We start from the raw sequence: 21,395 nt of genomic DNA on the forward strand, positions 1-21,395 counted from the left end.
ACGCATTACGGTTCTTGATGTAATGAGAAGCTATTTGTTCTTCTTCTCTTATCTTTTGTTACGAAATTACTGAAAATACACATTAAAAGACATGAAAAGCATAACAGAAAGAAAAGAAAAGCAAAGTTAGACAATTTGAAATTGTTTCAATGATTATGCTGCAATATTGAAATTAATATACTCGTATTTGAGATGATATTTTTGTGTGGATATAATACTATGGATGTGTGAATGAAAATGAGAAAAGTTTTGAGCGGATAGGAGATGAATAGATGATTGCGTGATAATTTTTTGAGGTTATGATTCATGAATAATTATTTTGTAGAGTTAAGTAGTAATTAAAATAATAGTAATAAGCAATAAATTCGGGATAAAATACTTGATAAGATGATTAATAACTTAAGGATGAATATAAAATTTGTAAACATAAAAGCAACCTGAAAAATTCATTCCTATTTTCATTACAAAATATTAAGCCTAACGAGCTACAAAGAAGATTAAACATAACAAATTTGACGACAGCAAGTCTCATGCACATAGAAAACAAACTTTTTTAATTAAACGAGAAATTAATTCAGTCACAGATTCTTGAATATCAAAGCAATCAAACCTTCTTCTTTAATTATTTTTAAACTTAATTCTTCCATCAAGTTATAACAACTCATTTACTTGCCTGTCATTCACAATCTAATATTAATGCAAAAGCATACAATTAACTTCCGTCAATTATCCTCATTCTCATTTCAGCAACAACAGTCGACATAGCAAAAGCATCTAAGGGTCATTAAGTTTGATTGTTCAGATTACAAAGCGGTCAGCATCGCATCAGTATTTAATTAATTCAGCCAATTATCAATTCAACAAATCGAGAAAACTGTAGACGTAAAGTAGACAAGACTTATTCTCAACGAAAAGAAAGTAAAAAATAAATTATTTTGTGAATCGGTAGCTATATTTTATTTGTGAAACGCTTGAATAAGTCTAAAGACCGAAATGAATAAAATTTTTTCGATCGTCTCTCTCATTCTTATTGGTGAGTACTTTAATCGAATTTTAATTTATATTCTTGTATAGTTGGTGGCCTGGGTAAAAGCAGCGAAAGAACAGCAATTGCGGGTGATGGGTAAAATCGTCGAAAAATATTATTCCCACGATCCAGCGGGATAAAAAAAACCCGAAAATCGCAAATTTTTATATGTTCCCTGCGGGATAATATTCCCACTTAGAAATGCAGGTGGGATTTTTATCCAACCGGTTAGATATTAATCCCACATATATTTTCAAGTGGGATTTTTATCTTCCAGGAAGAAGCAAAAGTGCCTTGATAGCTCACATAGCAAGGTGCGGGTAACGAAAGTTGGTATTGAATTTGAACTCCAGGGTTCAAATCCCATCACCGACCTAGTGGTTTTTTCGGAAGTTTAGATACTTCGGCTTCTTAAGTGTAGTAGATTAATGACGGGAACTAAGAATTAGGCAATTATTGAACGGACCTGGATGCATTATAACTAACTGAATAATTGGAACGAGAGCTCAAATTAAAACCGAACCTAATTGAGTTACCAGAATTGCTACTACACATCAAAAACTGCAATTAGTGACTTCTTTCTTGTCTTGCCTATCCATCAAATAGTATTGTTGGCAAAATTCTTCCGAGTTGAGTCCAAATCTCTTCCTCGACCAGAAACATAAGATTCAGTAGAGTCCTTGTCACTTCCACGAACTAAATTTGAAATTAAGCCTGCTACAATACTACAATATTCATTAAATTGAGCGAACATTTAGCTACCAACTTTAGTGACTAAGATCTCCAGAAGATATCAATGTCAATTCTAGGGATTTGGTATTACTTAAAAAATCATAAATTGTTTAATTACTAAGTAAAATTCTTACCTCCATGATAATCTTTGAGGATAAAAACCCCCACTTGGAAATACAAGTGGATTTATTATCCACATGGGCTCTTTTAATTTCCGGATTTAAGTTAAACCAAGATTTTAATCGTGGTCCACGAGGATGATAATCCCACTTGGAAATGTAAATGAAATTATTATCTTCCTGGAAGATAAAAATCCCACTTGAAAATATATGTGGGATTAATATCTTCCCGGCAGGATAAAAATCCCACCTGCATTTCTAAGTGGAAATATTATCCCACAGGGAACATTTAAAAATTTGCGATTTTCGGGGTTTTAATCCCGCTGGATCGTGGGAATAATATTTTTCGGGGATTTTACCCATTACCCAATTGCGTAATTGTTAGAGTATCGGCCAATTGAATTGCCCGGTTTCAATCCCAGGGAAAGGGTAGTAGAATTTGGGTGTGTTCTCACTGTCCTAGCCACGTCAATTTGGGTTGTGTGATCCGTGACACAAAAATTATGGAATTATGAAGGGGATATAAAACTATGGAAGGATGGCTAGAAGTATGAAAAGGATATGAAATTATAATATATAATGAAAAGGGTACTAAAGAAAAAAAAACTCAACAATGTCAACCAAGCCACCACAAAAAAATCAAAAGAATAAAAATGATTTTTGAAACTTTAGAAAATAATTTTATGAAGAAAAAAATTTATGACGCAAATAACGGTCACGGAAGTATTTACAGTTTCCTATGTGAGCTCTCTCAGCGCAAGCGAAACGAAATGAAAACGGCAGAAGAAAAACTTCTAAAAAGGAAAGAAAATTTTTATTGAATTTTTTCATTACACTGTATTCTGTGTTTTTGTTCTCGAAAAACATTTTCTTTACATTTTCAGTCGTTTATGCTGTAAGAAATTGGGGTAGTTATTGAAAAAATTGTACTTGTTCAGTTTTGAATTTATTAGATAGAAGTAAAATTTAAAATTAATAAAAAAAAATATTTGGGAAACATTTTATTCATCAAAAAATGTTGGCGACACACAATTTGTTCACCACTGGGTTTATGGTTGGGCAGATATTCGAATGTATTCAAATATGATTTATTCAAGAGTAAATTAACTAAGATTTTATAATTTTTAGCCAAAAAAAAACCAAAAAAAAATATTTTTGTTCAAATTTTGTATGAAGTTTCATGCTTCACAAATGCGATCAGACTCTTTGAATAAACCAAATAAAACGGAATTTTTTTGAATAATGCATAATCGAATATTTATTCAAATATATTCGTATAAAATATTCGAAAACGATTTTACTCAACGCTAACTAGGTTAGAGCATTGACCAGTTGATTTTAAGTATGCTTTCTCGATACCGGGACCGAGACCGGGAAATCCCGAAAAAAATAAAAAGCATAAAAATAAAAGACGTTTAATTTGTAATCAAAAATTTAAAATCAAAATAAATTATTGTAAATTATAAAATTTTATCAAAAAACATGAGAAATATGGAGCATATAGTATTTTGAATGTTTTTGAGTTAAAAATTTAAAATTTATTATGGTCTTTTGATTTTTGTTCTGAATTGCAGTGGCAAAAAATATAAACAAAAATCAAATAAACCATTTTAATTAAACCCAACGATTTCCAGCCAATTTCAGGTTGTTCAAAAGTTGACAGGTTCAATGCTTTTTTAAATTGATTACAAATATTAGAGGTTATTTCCCATAACTAAAATTTGTTTCTTCATAATCATATAAATGGTTAATATGATAGTTAAACTCATAAGTTTTAATATTATTCTCTTTTAAAATCATTTAAAACGAGTCAGGTTCAAGAGTTCTAAAAACTTAAATCCGTCATTAAATTTTTAAAAACATATATTAAGCTTTAAGTAAGTATGAATGTGGAACTGATTAAAATATTATGATTGTATTTAAATTGAATGAAATGTAACTTATGCATTTTCATTACAACTCCCTCACCACTCAAAGCAAAAATTCTTTCTTCTTCATCAAACTTTTTTCGTATCAATTCCGTGCTAACGACTTATTTCCTTCCATATTTTATTGATACCTTCTTTTGATATTAGTCCTCATTGTATCGATATAAATAAAGAAAAAACTGTTATATAATGATTTATTATAAAATTAACATTTATGAGATAGTTTATTATTTCAATTAGTGTCGTGAAATTTACTACGGATGAGAATGGAAATTGTTTTATTGAATTTATAATGGGAGAGAGCAAGAGAGTTTATTATGGGATATTGTTGAGTCGTTCATTAGCATTTAAATGTCACTGGAAGTTCGTTGTGTGAATTTACATAATGATGTTTATGAATTACACAAAAGTAAGTTATGAGCTTTGAAAGTATAAATGTATACTTATTGGAATTATTAATGTACGTTTGAATTATTTAGTTGAGTTGTTACTCTCGGAATAACTCCTATCGAGATGGGCAAGACCATGAAAAAGGAACGAAATTTAAAAATTAAATATCTCAGCTTTTAAGCTTTCAATCGATAAAACTATTTCACTGATAATAACCAAATGTAAAAGTTATGTTTTGCATGTAAAGTTTTCAAAATGGCGGTATAATTAGTTAGTTCAATCATCAATATAAATATTTATATCGGTTTTTTTCATTGAAGCAAAAGTTAAATCGAGTTATTATGTTCACAAAAGTTGAAGACAATTATGTATTCTATCACATTTGATTGAAAATAGCAAAGGGCGAAACCGAGCTATAGTCGGCATAATAATAAATCTTTTGCGGTTTTCTCAAATCCGCTTCCAGAAACCCTAAATCGGGATTTAATGTCTCGATTTTTAGCGCATTTTTGAAACTTGTTTTCAAAAAGGTAGCTTAATAAGACACTTTGTTCGGTCGGCTTGAACGCGAGATCTCAGCAACCAGACATCGTTGAGAGCTCTGGTTTTTTCCATTAGCTCAGTTCCATAAAGTTATTGCAGCGACGGCCATTCAAAAATCTTGAAACATTGTTTAAATACTTTAATTGATGAATTTTTGTTTTCAGTACCAAACTTGTACAACTTTTGGTGGGAAAATTTTGAATTGCGCAAAACCGTTAGAAAGTTTGAATTTCAGAAAACCATTGCTTCATAATATGTATGATTTTTTTGAATGAATTTTTCTTTAAGTCTGCGAGGTGACTTATACATTACTGGATCTTGTTTTTAGGTCGGAAAGTGACCTGGATCCTACTGAATCTTGTTTTGTGGGTTGGGAAGTGGCATGCATCTTACTGAATCTCTTTTTATAAGTCAAGTAAACTGAATTATTAATACTGATCGCTAGGACAAAAATGCGCTTAAGTCCCTCGATCAATAACACGAGGACTTTTGTAATTTTTTGATATTCAATGGATCAACTGATATGGAGATTGAATGAAGATGATGATAAAGTCACAGCAAGATTGAGCACTTGCACTCTTTCAAAATATAAAAAAAGTAATTCTAACTTCAATTTTAAGCTATGTTTTTTTTTTCTTTTAATCCACAAATCTAAGCTCATTAAATATTCTTTACATTGAGATTGCTAAATTACATTTTAGTAAGTTTAATTATTTTCTATTGGGGAAATTTTTTTAATTTTATTCCAAATCTAAATTTTTCCATTAACAAACCTAACCGCAAAAGCATTTTTACAATTTTATTCAATGATAAAAACAACAAAACAAGTTGAAACAAGACAAAAAGGGTCAAGGGAAGCATACACAGTTGATTTATCTTTTTGTACATTTTTTTCTGCTTTTAACGATGACAAAACACGGGTGAATAAAGTACATGTATCTTATTTTTTGTGTGTAGATTTGCGTGTGTGGATAAGGACAGAAAGGATATGTCATGGTTACACATGAATATTTGTATGAAAATTGATATGATTTATCGTCAGTGTTGCTAAAAATCATCAATTTCGGTTTTGCTTTCTTTTTTGAAACATATTCTTTGTTGTATGTGTTTAGGTCGATGGATTAGGAAAATTCAAAATGTTTGTAATAGTTTAGAAGTAATTGAGTTTTATTAAAAAATTTCAAATTTGTTGTAAATAGAGATGTCGAACTATTTGGGGTTTCACCCAAATATATTTAGGTCTGCTTAAAATCATCACTTACTACTTTTTTCATAAATTTCTGATTTTCATTGAAATTTATAGTGTCAATTTTTTGCCAATTTGAATTTAATCTCATATTTTGAAATATTAAGTCTAATAAGCCTAAATTTATAAAATTAGTCATAAGTTATATTTGAGTTATATAATGTACCTTGAGTGTGATGAATTAGTATCCTAGATCTACTGAAAACTTGTGGAAAAATCGCAGACACAATCGCGACATATTCTACCAATCTATTAACGAATCTGCTGTCATTGTCTCATCTCTAGTGGGTGCAACTTCGATACAAAATTGGCATAAGAATTAAAATATTAACTACATTGACTTTTTTAACCCACTATTTAAATTAAACTTAGCGGTAAATGATTTTCGCAATGATGTAAAAAGGATTGACACATCAAAACTCTAAAATAGACTTCCATAGTATCATATGATAAATCATATTATACATTCCTAAATAAATCATAAACAAACCAAAAACATATTTTCCAGATTTTAATATTTTACTTCGTAAATTCATTTAATCTTAAAAAAATGTTTTATTTGAAATTATATTTTTTTATCATGTCTGAACTTGAAAACTATTTGAAAAATATGAAAGATTTTTTTTTATTATTATGCTTGTCATTTAGGAACTATGGGTTAACTTATGGTGATTTATGGACTACATTTTGTGTAAATGTCAAGTTAATAAGTCAAAATTGACTTTTTCAACTATTTTGAAAATAAAAAAATAAAACATTTTCCATGGAATTAATTATTTAAAATAATAGAGAATTGAACAAATTGCTCTATTTATCTTATTAAAATAACCTACTCCGTCAGTTTTTATATGAATTTTTAATGAGGTACAATTTTGAATGGAAAATCTTCTATTAATTCAGTATTGAATTGTTCATTAAAAATTACTTTTCATTTTTGAAATTGATTTATAGTCAATTAAGAGGTGAGGACAAAAAGCGATCAAGAAAATGATTGGACTAAATTGTGTATTTTGGTATTATTAAAGGAAAGTTTTCTAAATTCTAATTGGAATTGCAATTTTTGAAATTAAAACCACCTGGAAAAAATTCAGTAAAACTAAAAAAAATATATATGTTTTTTTTAAAGATACGCTTTTATTTAGGCGTAGAAATTAGATTTAAAAGTAGAAAATATATATTATAATAATTTACTATAATTAAAATAATATTTAGATTCCTCTCTCAGATTTAAAAAAAATATTTTTTTTTATTATAATAAAAGCGTAGACTTTGATTATGGCATATGTACATAAATTCATTGCACCTAAATAAAAGCGTATCGTTAAAAAAAATTACAATTGTCCTCGTGTTATTGATCGAAGGATTTAAGCACATTTTTGTCCCAGCGATCATTAATTAATTAATAAATCAGAAGACCGGACCCCAAAAGTTGATCCAATAAGATCCAGGTCACTTCCAGACCAACAAAACAAGATCCTGGAGGATCCATATAGCTTCTAGTGTCACAAAAACAAATTCCAGTAGGATCCAGGTCACTTTCAGATCCAAGTCACAATACTAAAAATTTAAGAATTTCATCATTAAACGGATTGTAATAATTTAAACCATATAACGGTCAAAAAATTTAAACATTGTTCAGTAAACACTGTGAAAACATCGAAAAATATTGAAGAACACTGTGAAACAATGAAAAAACGTGTTGTTGTTGTATATGAAAATGAAAAACTGTTAATTATAGCATTTGTCCGTTGATTTGAAAGTTTTAAATGGCCGTCGCCGCAATAACTTTATGGAACTGATCTTTTAAAACCATTCCGAGCTCTCTACGATGTCTAGTTAAAAAGTTTTTAGCGTCAGTAGAACGCCCGAACGACCGAACGAACAAAGTGATTTATTGATGAAAAAAATTTCAAAAATGCGCTAAAAAAAACTTGACATATTTTTATTTACTTCATTTTAGATACCACATTAAAAAATTTTATTATCCAAATTTTCAATAATGAAGACTAAAAATCGCTTTTAAAAGACAAATTCAATAGTGATTTGATATGAATTCAAATCCAAATGTTACAAACAAAGCAAATAAATTTTAAAAAGTTTTGATATTTTGATTCATGAAGATAAATTTATACTTTAAAACAGGTTAAAGTTTTATTATTATGAAATCATCAAATTTAAATTTTTTCCAAAATTCTTTTTGAGTTTTATTGAAAATACTTAACGAAAGATTTTGTTCAAATTTCAATAATATATCACAAAATCCTATAAGGTAAAAAATATAATTTCTTGCGCATAAAATTATTTGCATGAATAAATTTTCAAAAAAAAAATATTCCGACGTGACATTCAATTCCTTATAGTGTTGGTACTAGGGGTCCGAAAATTACCGGTAATCGGGATTTGACGGTAACGGATATTTACCGGTAATTACCGGTGATACCGGTAATATCCGTATATTCCGACTATATATATCCGAATGTTTAGGGTAAAAAAAAATTATTTTTGGTCACTTTTTTTTTGGTCATTTATAAAAAAAGCCATTTTTAAAGGATGGCTTGTATAGAAGAGTTGTAAAATATCCAAAAGTAAGAACTTTTGCATTCCTGCAGTTTAAAATTTCCAAAAGAAAAAATTTGAAAAATGACCGAAATTTGGTCAGTTTTCGATTCTGCCGCTTGCGCTTAATAACTAGTTTTTCATAACCCAATAAGTACCTGAAAAGTTACCTTTCTCATCTCTATCATTCTTCAGGATTCATCATACAAAATGACTGATTTTCAGATGTAATTTTTGGTAATTTTTTTCAACAGTAAGTAAACACAAGTTTTAAAATTTATCCAATGCTCACTGTGAAAAAATATGAAAATACTAAAGTGGATTATCCTCGATTTCGGATTAGTAGATTTGACTGAGAAATTGAATAATTAATACATCTTAAGGACCAACAAAAATCAAGATATATAGAATTATCATGGCCGGGTCACATTATTATAAACTGAAATCAAAAAGAATTCAACTCTTAAAATGTTGAAGATATTTTCAAAAAACTGAAGTGGATAATCCGAAATCGAGGATATTCCACTTTAGTGAAACAGGCCGAACATTTTTTTGACCAAAATTAACATTTGACTTTGAAATTTATATATCTTGGAACTGGCAAGTCTAAAAATTCTTTTGGAAATATCCACATTAAAAGTTTTCAAAATTGAAAAATGTCTAAAAATAACGAACATAAAAATAAACTGCGGTCTTAATATTTGAATTTTTAAAAAATTCGTTAAAAATCTGTTACCGCTGGATAATCCATATAAATGAACGGTAACGGTAATGGATATTACCGGTAATTACCGGTAACGGACGGTACGGATATCCGTCATTCGGACCCCTAGTTGGTACCTAAATTGTTATAAAAAATACAATTTTAGTGAATTTTCAAATTTCGTAAGAAATTTTAATTAAACCAAGTGATGAATGACCTCTGCAATAGTGTAAAAAAATCATAAGTTATTTGTTACAATGTTTACACTCAAATACTTGAAATTGTCCTTTACTCTACTTTTTAGCGCATCTTTGAAACTTGTTTCTTTATGATTAATTTAATTTTCTCATTAATTTTGCTGCTCGTTCTGAATTCCTGATTATATACTATACATTTAAGCTAGTTGTCACTAAATAAATAGGCTTAAAATCATTAATTAATTATTCATGATGTATTGATGATGTATTGAATCTGTCGATGACACTCTCGATCAATAACACGAAGATTTCTGTAATTTTTACACCAAAAATTTTTTTTGAGCTACTTGTACAAATATTTACTATTTGGGTATTTGGGGCTAAAATTAAGTGTTTCAGATGTAATTTTTGGTAATTTTTTTCAGCAGTAAGCAAATACAAGTTTTACAATATATCCAATGCTCACTGTCAAAAAATGTGACCAAAAATTACATTTGACTTTGAAATTTATATATCTTGGAATTGGCAAGTCTAAAATTTTTTTTGGAAATATCTGGAAATATCCACATTAAAAGTTTTCAAAAATGAAATGTATCAAAAAATAACGTTTTTACCCTAAACAAAAAAATAAACTGCGGTCTTAATATTTGAATTTTTAAAAAATTCGTTAAAAATCTGTTACCGCTGGATAATCCATATAAATGAACGGTAACGGTAATGGATATTACCGGTAATTACCGGTAATGGATGGTCCGGATATCCGTCATTCGGACCCCTAATCATAACACAATTGTTAAAGAGACTTAATTGAGAATTATTCAACTATGAAGAATCGATTCTGAAAGCAATTACTAGATTTTAACCAAATCTGTCAGCATTCTACAAAAGAAAAATGAGACTATATTTGATAGAACGAAACTTTAACTGTAACACATTTTTACATTCTCAGAACTTTTCTTAATTCCAACTTGTATTATTTACCTCACCCCTATTCTCAGCAATCTAACTTATTCCAAATATTTTTCGCACAAAGCTTCACTTATCTTCTCGTATGTGTGAGAAAACCAGTAGAAATACAATTGTCGAGCATATCACGAAGAAGAAAAAAACTTAATAAACACGGAAGTGACATAAACCTCACGCAAGAAAGAGCGAATGAGTACCCAAAAACAAAATTCAAAAAATATGTACATAAAAGCACATTGTTGTTGCCACAAAAATAAAAGTTTTTCTTCTTTCACCGACTAAACTATAAAAGCTACACACCGACTATCGATTTTTATTCTTGAACATTTTCTGAATGGCTCGTTCTCGTCACACACGAAAAAAGGTCAAATCGATTTTTCCTTGTTCTGCTTTTAGTTTTTCTTTTTTTTTTAATTCACAAGAAAAACGTGGAGTAAGGATGGATAGATAGGGAATTAAGAGAGTGAAAATATGGTATAATTTTAAATGATAAAGTGAAAGAATGAGTTAGAAATGACTATGATGTTAAGTTTTATAGGATCTTAAGACGTATTTTTTTAAATATAAATATAAAAATATGAACAAACTATTATTGAAATTTATTTGATAAGTTTAAATATTTCTAAGAAAATTTTAAACATGATGACTAAATTTGATCTGAATATAGCTACGATATCTAAAACATCTGATAAAATGTTAATCTTTAAAAAACTAACATAAAAGCTTCAGTAAAATCATTAAAAATTCAAAAATCTGCAAAAATACCAAAATATAAAAACACTCTTAAAACTCACCAAAACTGATCAGCTAACAAAATATCCATTTTCCCGAACTTCCTCATTCTCTTCTAATTCTGATTTTATCCTTTTTGTGTAAATTATTCTCGTATTTTGTTATGTGACCCATTTATAAGAATGCACGATGGTAAAATTGATAGAAAATAATTTTTTTGAAGAGGAAAAGGAAAATTTAAAATTTGATTTAGACCAAACACGATATTAATTTTTTTATTGTATTTCCTTATTTATTTATGATCATTGGCTGTGTGCGATTTTTTTAATATCAATTTCAATTTTCTATTTGTGTGTATTTTTATTTCAGATTTAATTGAATGATTGAAGATTTTTCGATTATTTTGAGTCTCTCCGGGAGTTAGGAAAAAAAGTTTTATTGAGAATATTTTTTCTTATTTTTATATGGGAAATGAGAGTTGATTTATATATTAAGACATGCACTTAGAGATTTCAATACCGGTTCTAAATTTAAATCCCGGGATTACGATTTCGAATAATCCTCAATTCCGCGATCAATACTGGTATTACAAATGATTCAAAAACAGATATCAAATTATGATCAAAACGACTCAAATCTACAGAAAAAAAAATAGTTAAATTAAGGTTAAAAAATGAATTGAATGAACTCCAAAACAAACTTTTTAACCTTAATTTTAAATAATTTCAAGTTAAACTGGCTCAGATTTAAAAGCAGATAACACGATTTTACATTCGGGGCTAATCCCGACTATCTAACGTTATAAACAAATTTAAATATTTAGTAAAAAGAATAAAAATCTTAAGAATTCCTCAATACTCAAATATCAATCCGGGGTTTACGCCAGTGAAAAATCATGTGAAATCTCAAGATCATGGTATTAGGGATAGAAAAACCTACATGCAGAAGCTAAATAGCACATAATATATTTACTACATTTTGTTTTTCATTGAGATGAAGAAATTTTTTAGGTGCTTGCCTGAGCGATATACTTGATTGAATTTAGCGAAGTTGTTCCAGGTTGAGTTGAGCTAAATCCCTACAGATCGGGATCATAATTTTAATAATTAAAATCAAACCATCAAACATAAACATCAAAGTTTTATCCTTCACGCTCCTAAAGCCATCTCGCTACATTCACGAACGGTTATGTTCACGTCTAAATACACAGCTGAATGATTATTTAACGGTCTCATTCAACTGACTCTGCTGTTTTTATTGAGCTTATTCCATTTGAAATTATTTATTTAAGAATATTGTTATTCGGTTTTTGTGAAATAAACACTTGGGCTCTTGTTGTTTTAGGTGGTTTACATGCTGAATGTGAAATTATTTGTTCCTTTAGAATTATTTAAATGTGGTATGTGGAATACTAATGTAGGCTTTGGATTAGGAATGGTAAATGTACAAATCCTTCGGAGGTAGGTTTTTAATTTCAAAATTTTGGTTGGAAATAATTTAATCAAATGTTATTATGTTATATTTTTTGGATTATAAGGAATAAACCATGGGAAGCTTAATATTTTTTGTCAAAAATGCACATGCTAAAAAAACTATTACTTAATCTTAAAACTTTTTCATTTACTCTTCCAAGTCTATAGTCAATAAAATTGTGACAAAATACTGAGAAAAATTTGTCATGTTTGGGTTCAAATTTTTCTATGGATTAAGGGGAATATTGAATGTTTCCAAAACTATTTGTCAAGTAATTTATAAGTTGATGCATTTTTGATGAACAGAGGCTCAACGTGCGGACATTTATTTCAACTTTCGGTTACAATTTATGAAGTGTTGCCAGTATTTGAACTTGTTTTTATTAAATAAAGTCCAAAATCATTCAATGTTATCAAATCTTGTCATAATTCGGTCACTATATGTCAGATTCTTCTTCAATATAACAACATAAAAATATTTGACTATATATATATGTGTTTTATTACGCATCCAATTTTCATGTTAATTAAGGGAATATTTGATTAAAAATTGATCACTTCTTGTCTCTTTATTCCATGAAATTTGAAACTGAAGGTAGTTAATAAAATGAAACTCATTAAGTCCTATCAAAGCGTTAATCAACTCAAAAATTGTTAATTGAAAGAAGTAAATCACGATGAAAACATGTGACAATCAATGTAATTTGATGAAAATTTTGTTCAATTTAATTAGATTGATAAATGTTACAAAGTATTTGATGTAAACACGATTGATAAATTATTGAGTGTTGCTAATTAACATTTAGAATCAATAGCAGCTATTAAATGACGGTGGCGGAAGATGAGAGAGATTAGAACACTCGATTATTATTTTAAAAAATTTTCTGGTCAAAGCTATTTAAACAACAAGAACGTTAAATTTTGCATACATTTTATAATATTTATAATTTTTTCTAGGAAAGAAGGAAATAGATGAAGTTTGGTCTTTTTTCTTTCAAAAAAATGTTCCTTTAAAATGTTTTTTAATTTTTAGATTCTTTCAAATTAAACAAATTGAATTTAACGATATATTGTATGAACGTGAATTTTAGGGATATTATACAAGACACAAAAAAATTCAATTTAGTGACTAGAGTGCCATCTATAGAATTTTTTAAAACTATTTAAAAAAAAAGATCCTTTAAAATGTTTTTTAATTTTTAGATTCTTTCAAATTAAACAAATTGAATTTCACGATATATTGTATGAACGTGAATTTTAGGGATATTATACAAGACACAAAAAAAATTCAATTTAGTGACCAGAGTGCCATCTATAGAATTTTTTTAAAACTATTAAAAAAAAAAAGTTCCTTTAAAATGTTTTTTAATTTTTAGATTCTTTCAAATTAAACAAATTGAATTTCACGATATATTGTATGAACGTGAATTTTAGGGATATTATACAAGACACAAAAAAAAATTCAATTTAGTGACTAGAGTGCCATCTATAGAATTTTTTTATAACTAGAGCGCCATCTATGGGATATTTTTTTTATTTTTTGTAACTAAAATGCTATCTATAGGATACTTTTTTTAACTAAGAACCCCTAAATTGTGTCTTAGACGTATTTTACGGGTTGTTTTTTCCAAGATACAATTTAATTAAAATTTTATTAAGGTGTTAAAACTAACATACTTATTTATTTCGCAAGAAGTTCAGCTCAATTGTGATCTTCTATATCTATTTCGATCATTAAGTAACATATTGACTATACTAAATTTTTACCAAAATATAGAAAATTGGCTTTATCCTTTTTTGGAATTCAATATGAATTATGTTTTATTTCATTAAATTTGTTTTATTGTTCTTTTTTAAAAAAAAAAAAAAAAGGATTGAGAAACAAAATTGATATATCTTATTTTTTGGTTAATTTTTTATAACTTTTTCTTCAATTTTTACTCAACTTTACTTTCAAAAAAAAAAAAAATAAAAAAAAATCTTTTCTTTAAAATTTGAGCTTTTGCTGTTTCAAATATTGCGTTTAAAACTTTCAAAATAAAAAAAAATTAAAATTGAGCTAAAAATACTCAATTTTCCAAAATTATACAAAAAATTCCATTTAATTCAAGTCGACAATAAATTTTCATAAATACTTTCATTTGCCACCGCTCGAGTGGTTTTTTCTCGTAATTTTTTTTTTCATCCTTCTCATTATTTTTGTGAAGTATGAAATATAAAATTTTTCATTTGATACTGCACACAAAAAAATCAACTATAAATTGTTCACACTTTTGCTCGTGCATTAAAACGTATGGAAAAATTATTCGACAAAATAAGTGAAAAAAAATTCAAGTTGGTCGAGATAAAAAGTTAAATTTGAATTTATGATTTTCTTCCTCTCTTTTTTTGTGGTTTCTATTTGGAAGTGGAATTGATGATAAATTTATAAATTTGTCTGTAAATTCTTAATTTTAAATTGTAGATTGAATTTTAATTCAGTTTTATTTCTGACTCATAGCATTTCGAAAATTTTTTGGCGGCACACAGGATGCTCACCAATGGTATAATTTGTTAAAAAGAGAGATTCTGGATAAAAAAGTCTACATTGAAAAAAATATGTCAGTGAATAAAGAGACTTTACATATTGGTTACACAAAATTTGTTAACATTTTGGTTGCTTAATTTGAAAAACCAAATGGAAGTTTAAGACGGTACTGAAACTGTTACGAATGCGATCATGCCTATTTTATATTTATTTTACCTCTCCTAACAGCCTTTATGATTTATTTTGATAAATTTTGAACTTGAGATGTTCAATTTATTCAATTGAACATTGTTTAAACCTCGTCTCTTTCTTTCTGTCGGTGACAGTGAAAGGAAGCAGACGCATTGCCCCACGAAATTGTAATTTTTTTATTTTATTTATTGTTTTATATATATTTTATATACACCATTAAAATAGGAATATAATCGACTCGTTACACTGACAAGGACCTTACAATAAACAGACTTTATGAACAAGCGATCACTTCATCCGGGGTTACGGACTTTCTGTTACAGCCTAGCGTCCAAAAGCAACAGAAGCCTATAACAATAAAATAAATTTTCATTGTTCAATAGGGCTGCCGATAATCGAAAATTCTTTTGATATATGCATAGAATACTATATTCAACTAAATGTTGGAAATAAAAGTTCTGCTTTTCCTGGTCTGTACCAATATTTTTTTGTTTTCAATTTTTTGTACACAATCAATTTTAAAATACAATTTTTTTTTTTTTTTTTTCAAAATCACAAAAGCTAGAAATATGAGGTTTTCAAATTACTTTCTGCAATGTTACTAAACTTTAGTGTCAAGTCTCTCTATTCGCTGAGATATTTCCTGCTATAGAAACTGTAAACTTTCAACTATGTTACGAATTTTCGATACAAATTCATGGATAGGTTATTAATCCTAAAAGCATCTGTTTACCAACCCATACGACAGAAAATTCATGAAGGAATAATTTCTAAAAATATTGAACCCTTTTCGAGGTTTCATAATATTTTGCTACATTTAACATTCATTCTTGAAACTACAAATAATTGCTGCTGGAAAAAGAATGAAGATTTCCAGCATAATGATTTTATACAAGCCAACACCTATATTTAGTCTACACCAGATGATGGGAGATATTCTATCATGTTGTTTTCCCCTCGATTAATACCCAATATGATCTCATTCCGTTTTCCATACGCCATTATTAAATTAAATTTTAGTAAATCTACTTAATAAAAGTTCTAAACTCACTAAATAAAAATAAATTTATGAGGTCGAAAAATATTTATTGCTACCATGTGCTGCTTAATATCTAATGAGGCTGTTAATTTTTTAATATTAAACTTTTCAATGGGCGCGAAGATTTTTCAATGAGGGTGAAAAGAAATTAAAGTAAAATAAAGAAAGTCTTATCAGCAGGAACATCAAAAATTTGATGATCATACTAAAGGGAGTCAGAAGATTTATAAAGTAAACGTAAATTGTATTAATACCACCTTAGGAATTAAAATCCTCTTAATTATGTTTGAATAACTATAATTTATTGTCTTTAATTATTTCGGCTTTTATTACTTGCTATCTTCAGGACAAAATTCAAATTTAAAAATTGAACAAAATATTGATCATCATTTTCTTGATCATTTGGGTAGTTTAACAGAAAAAAATTCTTGCCAAATACTACCAATTATAGTTATTTAAACATAATTAAGAGGCTATTGTTGTAATTGTTGTTATCAAATTGCTGACTTGGAAGATGTGATCAGTATGTTTCAGGATACTTTAAAGTCAGGGCCTTTTTCCGATTTTATCACAATATATCACCCAAAACAACGTCAGACAACTCAAACATCCGTTTTTACATTCCATTCTTAATTGTAATACCAAGCGAAAATAAACAAAAATGTCAATATGGTTATCCAATTAATTATTGACAATAGCAATAAAAATCACCAAATAAATTGGTGCTGTGTTATTTTGCTTGTTATACGATTCTCGATGTTTTTTGGAAATTGAGAGATAAAAGATAATTTGGAGGAATTACTGTGGTTTATGTTGAATCTTATGATTGTGAATTAGAGATAAAAACAGATGAAATATAAAAAGAAAAATTAGAGAAGGAATGATGTTCCATATTTGGGATACTACTTTAAAGTATTCCAGCAAAATATGGTGCTCTTTTCTTAAATATGCGGCCAGACTGACAGTCTGAATTCGAAAACAGATTCACTTCTTTGCACATCATCTATCTCAAATCACTCACAAAATCCTTATTACCTACTATTAGACTCCATTACACCATAGCAATGCCACCAGAAAAACAACAAATAAATTCCTCATCTGGCTAATGGTTCGATCTAATATCTCGGACATACACATCTGTTTGGCAATAATTTTTCCCTAAAGGCTGCATTGTAAACACATGTACACCCATTCACAAATTTTCTGCTCAATTTTATTACTTACCGAGTATCTAAAGGGGAAGGAAAAAAATTCAATTAAGTGTCGAATACCAGGCTATTTTTTTTTTTTTCATTTTATCCAAATTTATTGTTATGCCAATTCTGAGACAATGGTGAGTGAAACTTGTGAGATTGTTTAATTTAATTATGTGGCACAAAATGAATTTTTGGATTTCTGGTGATGTGAAGGGGGATTGTTAGAATTTCATGAGAGTATGAAACAGTTAACTTGTTTGTCCGTCTGACTGGTATGATAGGATTATTTCGGAAAAATTTTCTATAAACTTTCTTGTAAAATCAATGAAAAATTATTAGAAAAACAGAGTAAAATTTCGAAAATCGCGAAAATGTTTTAAAAGTCAAAATAAATTCGCTAAATTTCCCAACAAATCGAAAATAATTCCTACTTTCTCTTTTTCCTCCACAATTCTCTCAACAATTAATGTTTCATGGCTGATAAAAAGGAAATAGTGAAGCCATAAATTGATATACATATCCTCGACACCAAAACTTAATTAGCTGTATGTTACTTCTATTTGGCTTCGAGTTTTTCAATTTCTATGTGAAATAAAAAAAAACTTCTGCTTTAATTTGGAATGTTTCTATCGTCTGGGTCGCATTTGAATTAAAATTTATAGAAAATTATCAGATTAAATTAAATTTTGGATGAGAATTTGTGGAAGATTTTTTAATTATTTCCGAAATATGTGTTTTTTATTCAGGTTACTATGGTAGTAAAATTCAATGAATATTTGTTCATGTTTGAATAAATAAGCTTCGTAACAAAGGAATCTAATTTTCTCATAATAAATTTTTAATGGCTAAAATTGTCCTTTTCCATTCTCTTGTGATTAATTAAGTAACTCTATAATAATGAAGCGCATCAGTATTAGGCTAACAATTGGTCATCATTATTTAATTTTATTGATTTAATATTTTAAGGTTAATATTCAGTTCAAATTTTGAGGTTATAAATTAAATCTAGATACGAGGTTAGGATATAGTTCTTGATTTGAGGATAAGATTTAATTTCTAAGCCAATCAAAATGAGATTCTGCTTAATGTTCAAACATTGATTAATTCTTCATGAACAATTTTGATAGTTTCTATCTCATAAAACTGCACTTTACAGTTCAATTAACAAAAACAACATTGCTGCTTTCATCTTCACTCTTTTACAATTCAAATTCATTCCTTAAAAACCTTTTTCATTTCTCATTTTAAATCCTTTCATCTCTTTTTCTTTTCCCACTTTTTTTTTCAATTTAACTTGCTACAGTTTTCCTTTTCAACATCCACACACATACAGCATCCATCTCTTCATACGCTTTGATCACTCGCGTGGCTCAAATGCTTTTCATCTGTCCTGAATTGTAATTTTTTCTGTTGTTTTTGCTTCTTGTGCGGAATCAACGAAGCTTTTCACTTTTATTTTTGATGTTGTGAAGATTCTTTTGTTACTTTTTTTAAGTTATTTGGAACGAAAGCTCACGATTATATAGGTTTGACATTGACATGAGGATTTTCTTTGTTGCAATTTATGAAATAAATTCTCTTTTCTGTCCTCGGAATATTCTAAATTCAAACAAATGTCCAACTTATGATACTTCAGGATACAAACATCAGAAAATATGGATATAATTACGACCCAAGATAAGAGGAAACACGAGAAATGTTATGACTTCATTAATTAATAATAAATTAACTCTAATTAAAGAAAGGTAATTTCTGTACGTGAAGTGAAAGAATAGAAAATTAAATTCTAAAAGGCCGAAAATGAACGAAAATTGTTTTTTTTATTTCAAATAATTTATTCAGAATATGTAGAAAGAATATTATTTTGGTACCAACTTAAACATTACAAATAAATTGTATTTAATCTTTATATGTCAATTAAAAGTGCTGTATATATCAACACATGCCAAAATACGTTTTAACATTACAAAATCTTCTAAGACCTCTATTAAAAATAGTCCTATCCGGAATTCCCAGGAAGTTTTCAACTCACGTGAAAAATTTCCTTCCTTTTTCGCTGTACCTCCTCAAAAGCAGACTTTTCACATTTTGTCGTGTCAGTTGGCAAGAAACAATAACTTTTGTACGTTTATTTTGGTAATTAACACTTCATACTAGTTAGCATTAAATTACATCTGTAATTTATTTTATATAATTTTTATCAGAACACATTGCGTTTACAACTACAAGTAACAGTTGTAAGCTAAATGAATTTTTACGAAAATCCCTTCTTTTACGAAAAGACTCACCTAATAATATTTTCTTTTATCCAAAAAAAATCATTTCTCTTTACTTTTATCATTTGTAAAAAAAAAAAAGAAAAAAAAAACACGAAAAAACCAATTTACATAGAAAAATCTTTTGTTTTTTTTTAAGTTTTTTTTTTACTAAAAATCCGGATTTTTTTGAAAGATGAACTACAATGGACACTGTATAGTTAGTTTAATGCTAACTATTATAGAGTGTAATTAACCTTATATTTTCCTTCATTTTAATTATTCCACACTTCTTTAAAGTCCCGTTCACCCAATTCTACTTTTCAGTTTTAATTACAGTGCCTGTAAGCAGCCACTTATAGCTTTTTAATTGCTCTGTTTAATGCGATACTCACACTTTGCACATTTTTTTCTTATTTTCTTGTTAATATTTTTTTTACCTGTTCTAGTCCTTTACCGCTGAACATTCGAAAAAATTTTCTTTTTTAAACTAGGCTGATATCCTTGAAAATTCCATTTCTGGGAGTTGTTTAATTTGGTATATGAAAATTATAGGGTTCGCCAAAATTAGATGCAGATAGATGCTGAGATGCAGAAAACTGCAGGCTTGCGCATCTGGGCGAACCCTAGAAAATTAAAGTAAAAAATTTTATTTTCAAAGTTTGTCATCGATTTAAAGAAAAATAAAACTTGAGAGGTCCTTATTGAGAAAATCAAGTTAAGAAATCTCAATTTTAAACAATATTTATACTAGCATATATAAGTAGTTAAAATGTGAATTGTATCTGGATGCGCAGGTCTAAAACCCTTAAAAAAACGCTTATTAATGACGATGTTTGGTTTTTATTGGGTTTTGTAAAAGTACTTGTTGGTCTAACGATTTAAAAATTTGCACAAACCATGAAAACTTAAATAGTCGACACCCCATAATTAAATAAGAACAAATGTCAAAAAGACTGAAATAGCAAAGAACGAAATTATAATAATTCTTAGCTGCAGAAAAAAATTACTGTTGTTAATTGTTGTTTATAGATCAGAACGAAAATGCATTAGTGTGGAATATCTCAGTAAAATTTCCTGTAAAATTTTCATTTTTATGGTCGCAGTTCAAGATAATGGCTGGTTTTGATAATATATTGTGGAGGAAAAAACCATTTGGACTTGAGACTGTAAAAATCTTCACATAATCAAATGATTTGCACTTTAAAAATAAAAAATCCACAATAACAACAAATGCCAAGGATAAACACAAAACAATGAAAAATATTTTGCATCATTTTTTAAAACATAGAAAAAAGTTAATAACTTTTATTAGAAATGTATGTCTAGCTAAAAAGTTTTTATCGGCAGCCGAACAAAGTGTCTTATTAAGCTACCTTTTTGAAAAAAAAATTCAAAAATGCGCTAAAAATTATTAAAACTGTGTAAGAAATTTTCAAAAAATGCTTTTTACTGTGATTTACAAACAGTAAAGAGCTTGTGGAGTCATAAGTGAGATCATTTCTCAAGGTTTATGAAGGAAAGAAACAAAACTTTTAATAACAATTTATTGAATTTTTTTCTATGAGTTAAGAA

At 28.1% G+C, this 21,395-nt stretch overlaps 1 protein-coding gene across 1 annotated transcript in view; it reads left to right on the forward strand.

The window, feature by feature from the left end:
• LOC139099366 (uncharacterized) overlaps positions 1-21,395 on the forward strand; it is a 129,655-nt gene that overhangs the window by 25,218 nt on the left and 83,042 nt on the right. Inside the window, exon 2 of the mRNA XM_070651803.1 lies at positions 748-1,033. Within this exon, the coding sequence (XP_070507904.1) occupies positions 994-1,033 (40 nt within the window). The 5' untranslated portion in view covers positions 748-993. The remainder of the gene's footprint in view (positions 1-747; positions 1,034-21,395) is intronic.

The sequence above is a fragment of the Chironomus tepperi genome, unplaced genomic scaffold, assembly GCF_022539635.2.
Source record: "Chironomus tepperi strain 1889 unplaced genomic scaffold, CSIRO-AGI_Ctep_v1 contig_467, whole genome shotgun sequence".
Classification (NCBI taxonomy): Eukaryota; Metazoa; Arthropoda; class Insecta; order Diptera; family Chironomidae; genus Chironomus; species Chironomus tepperi.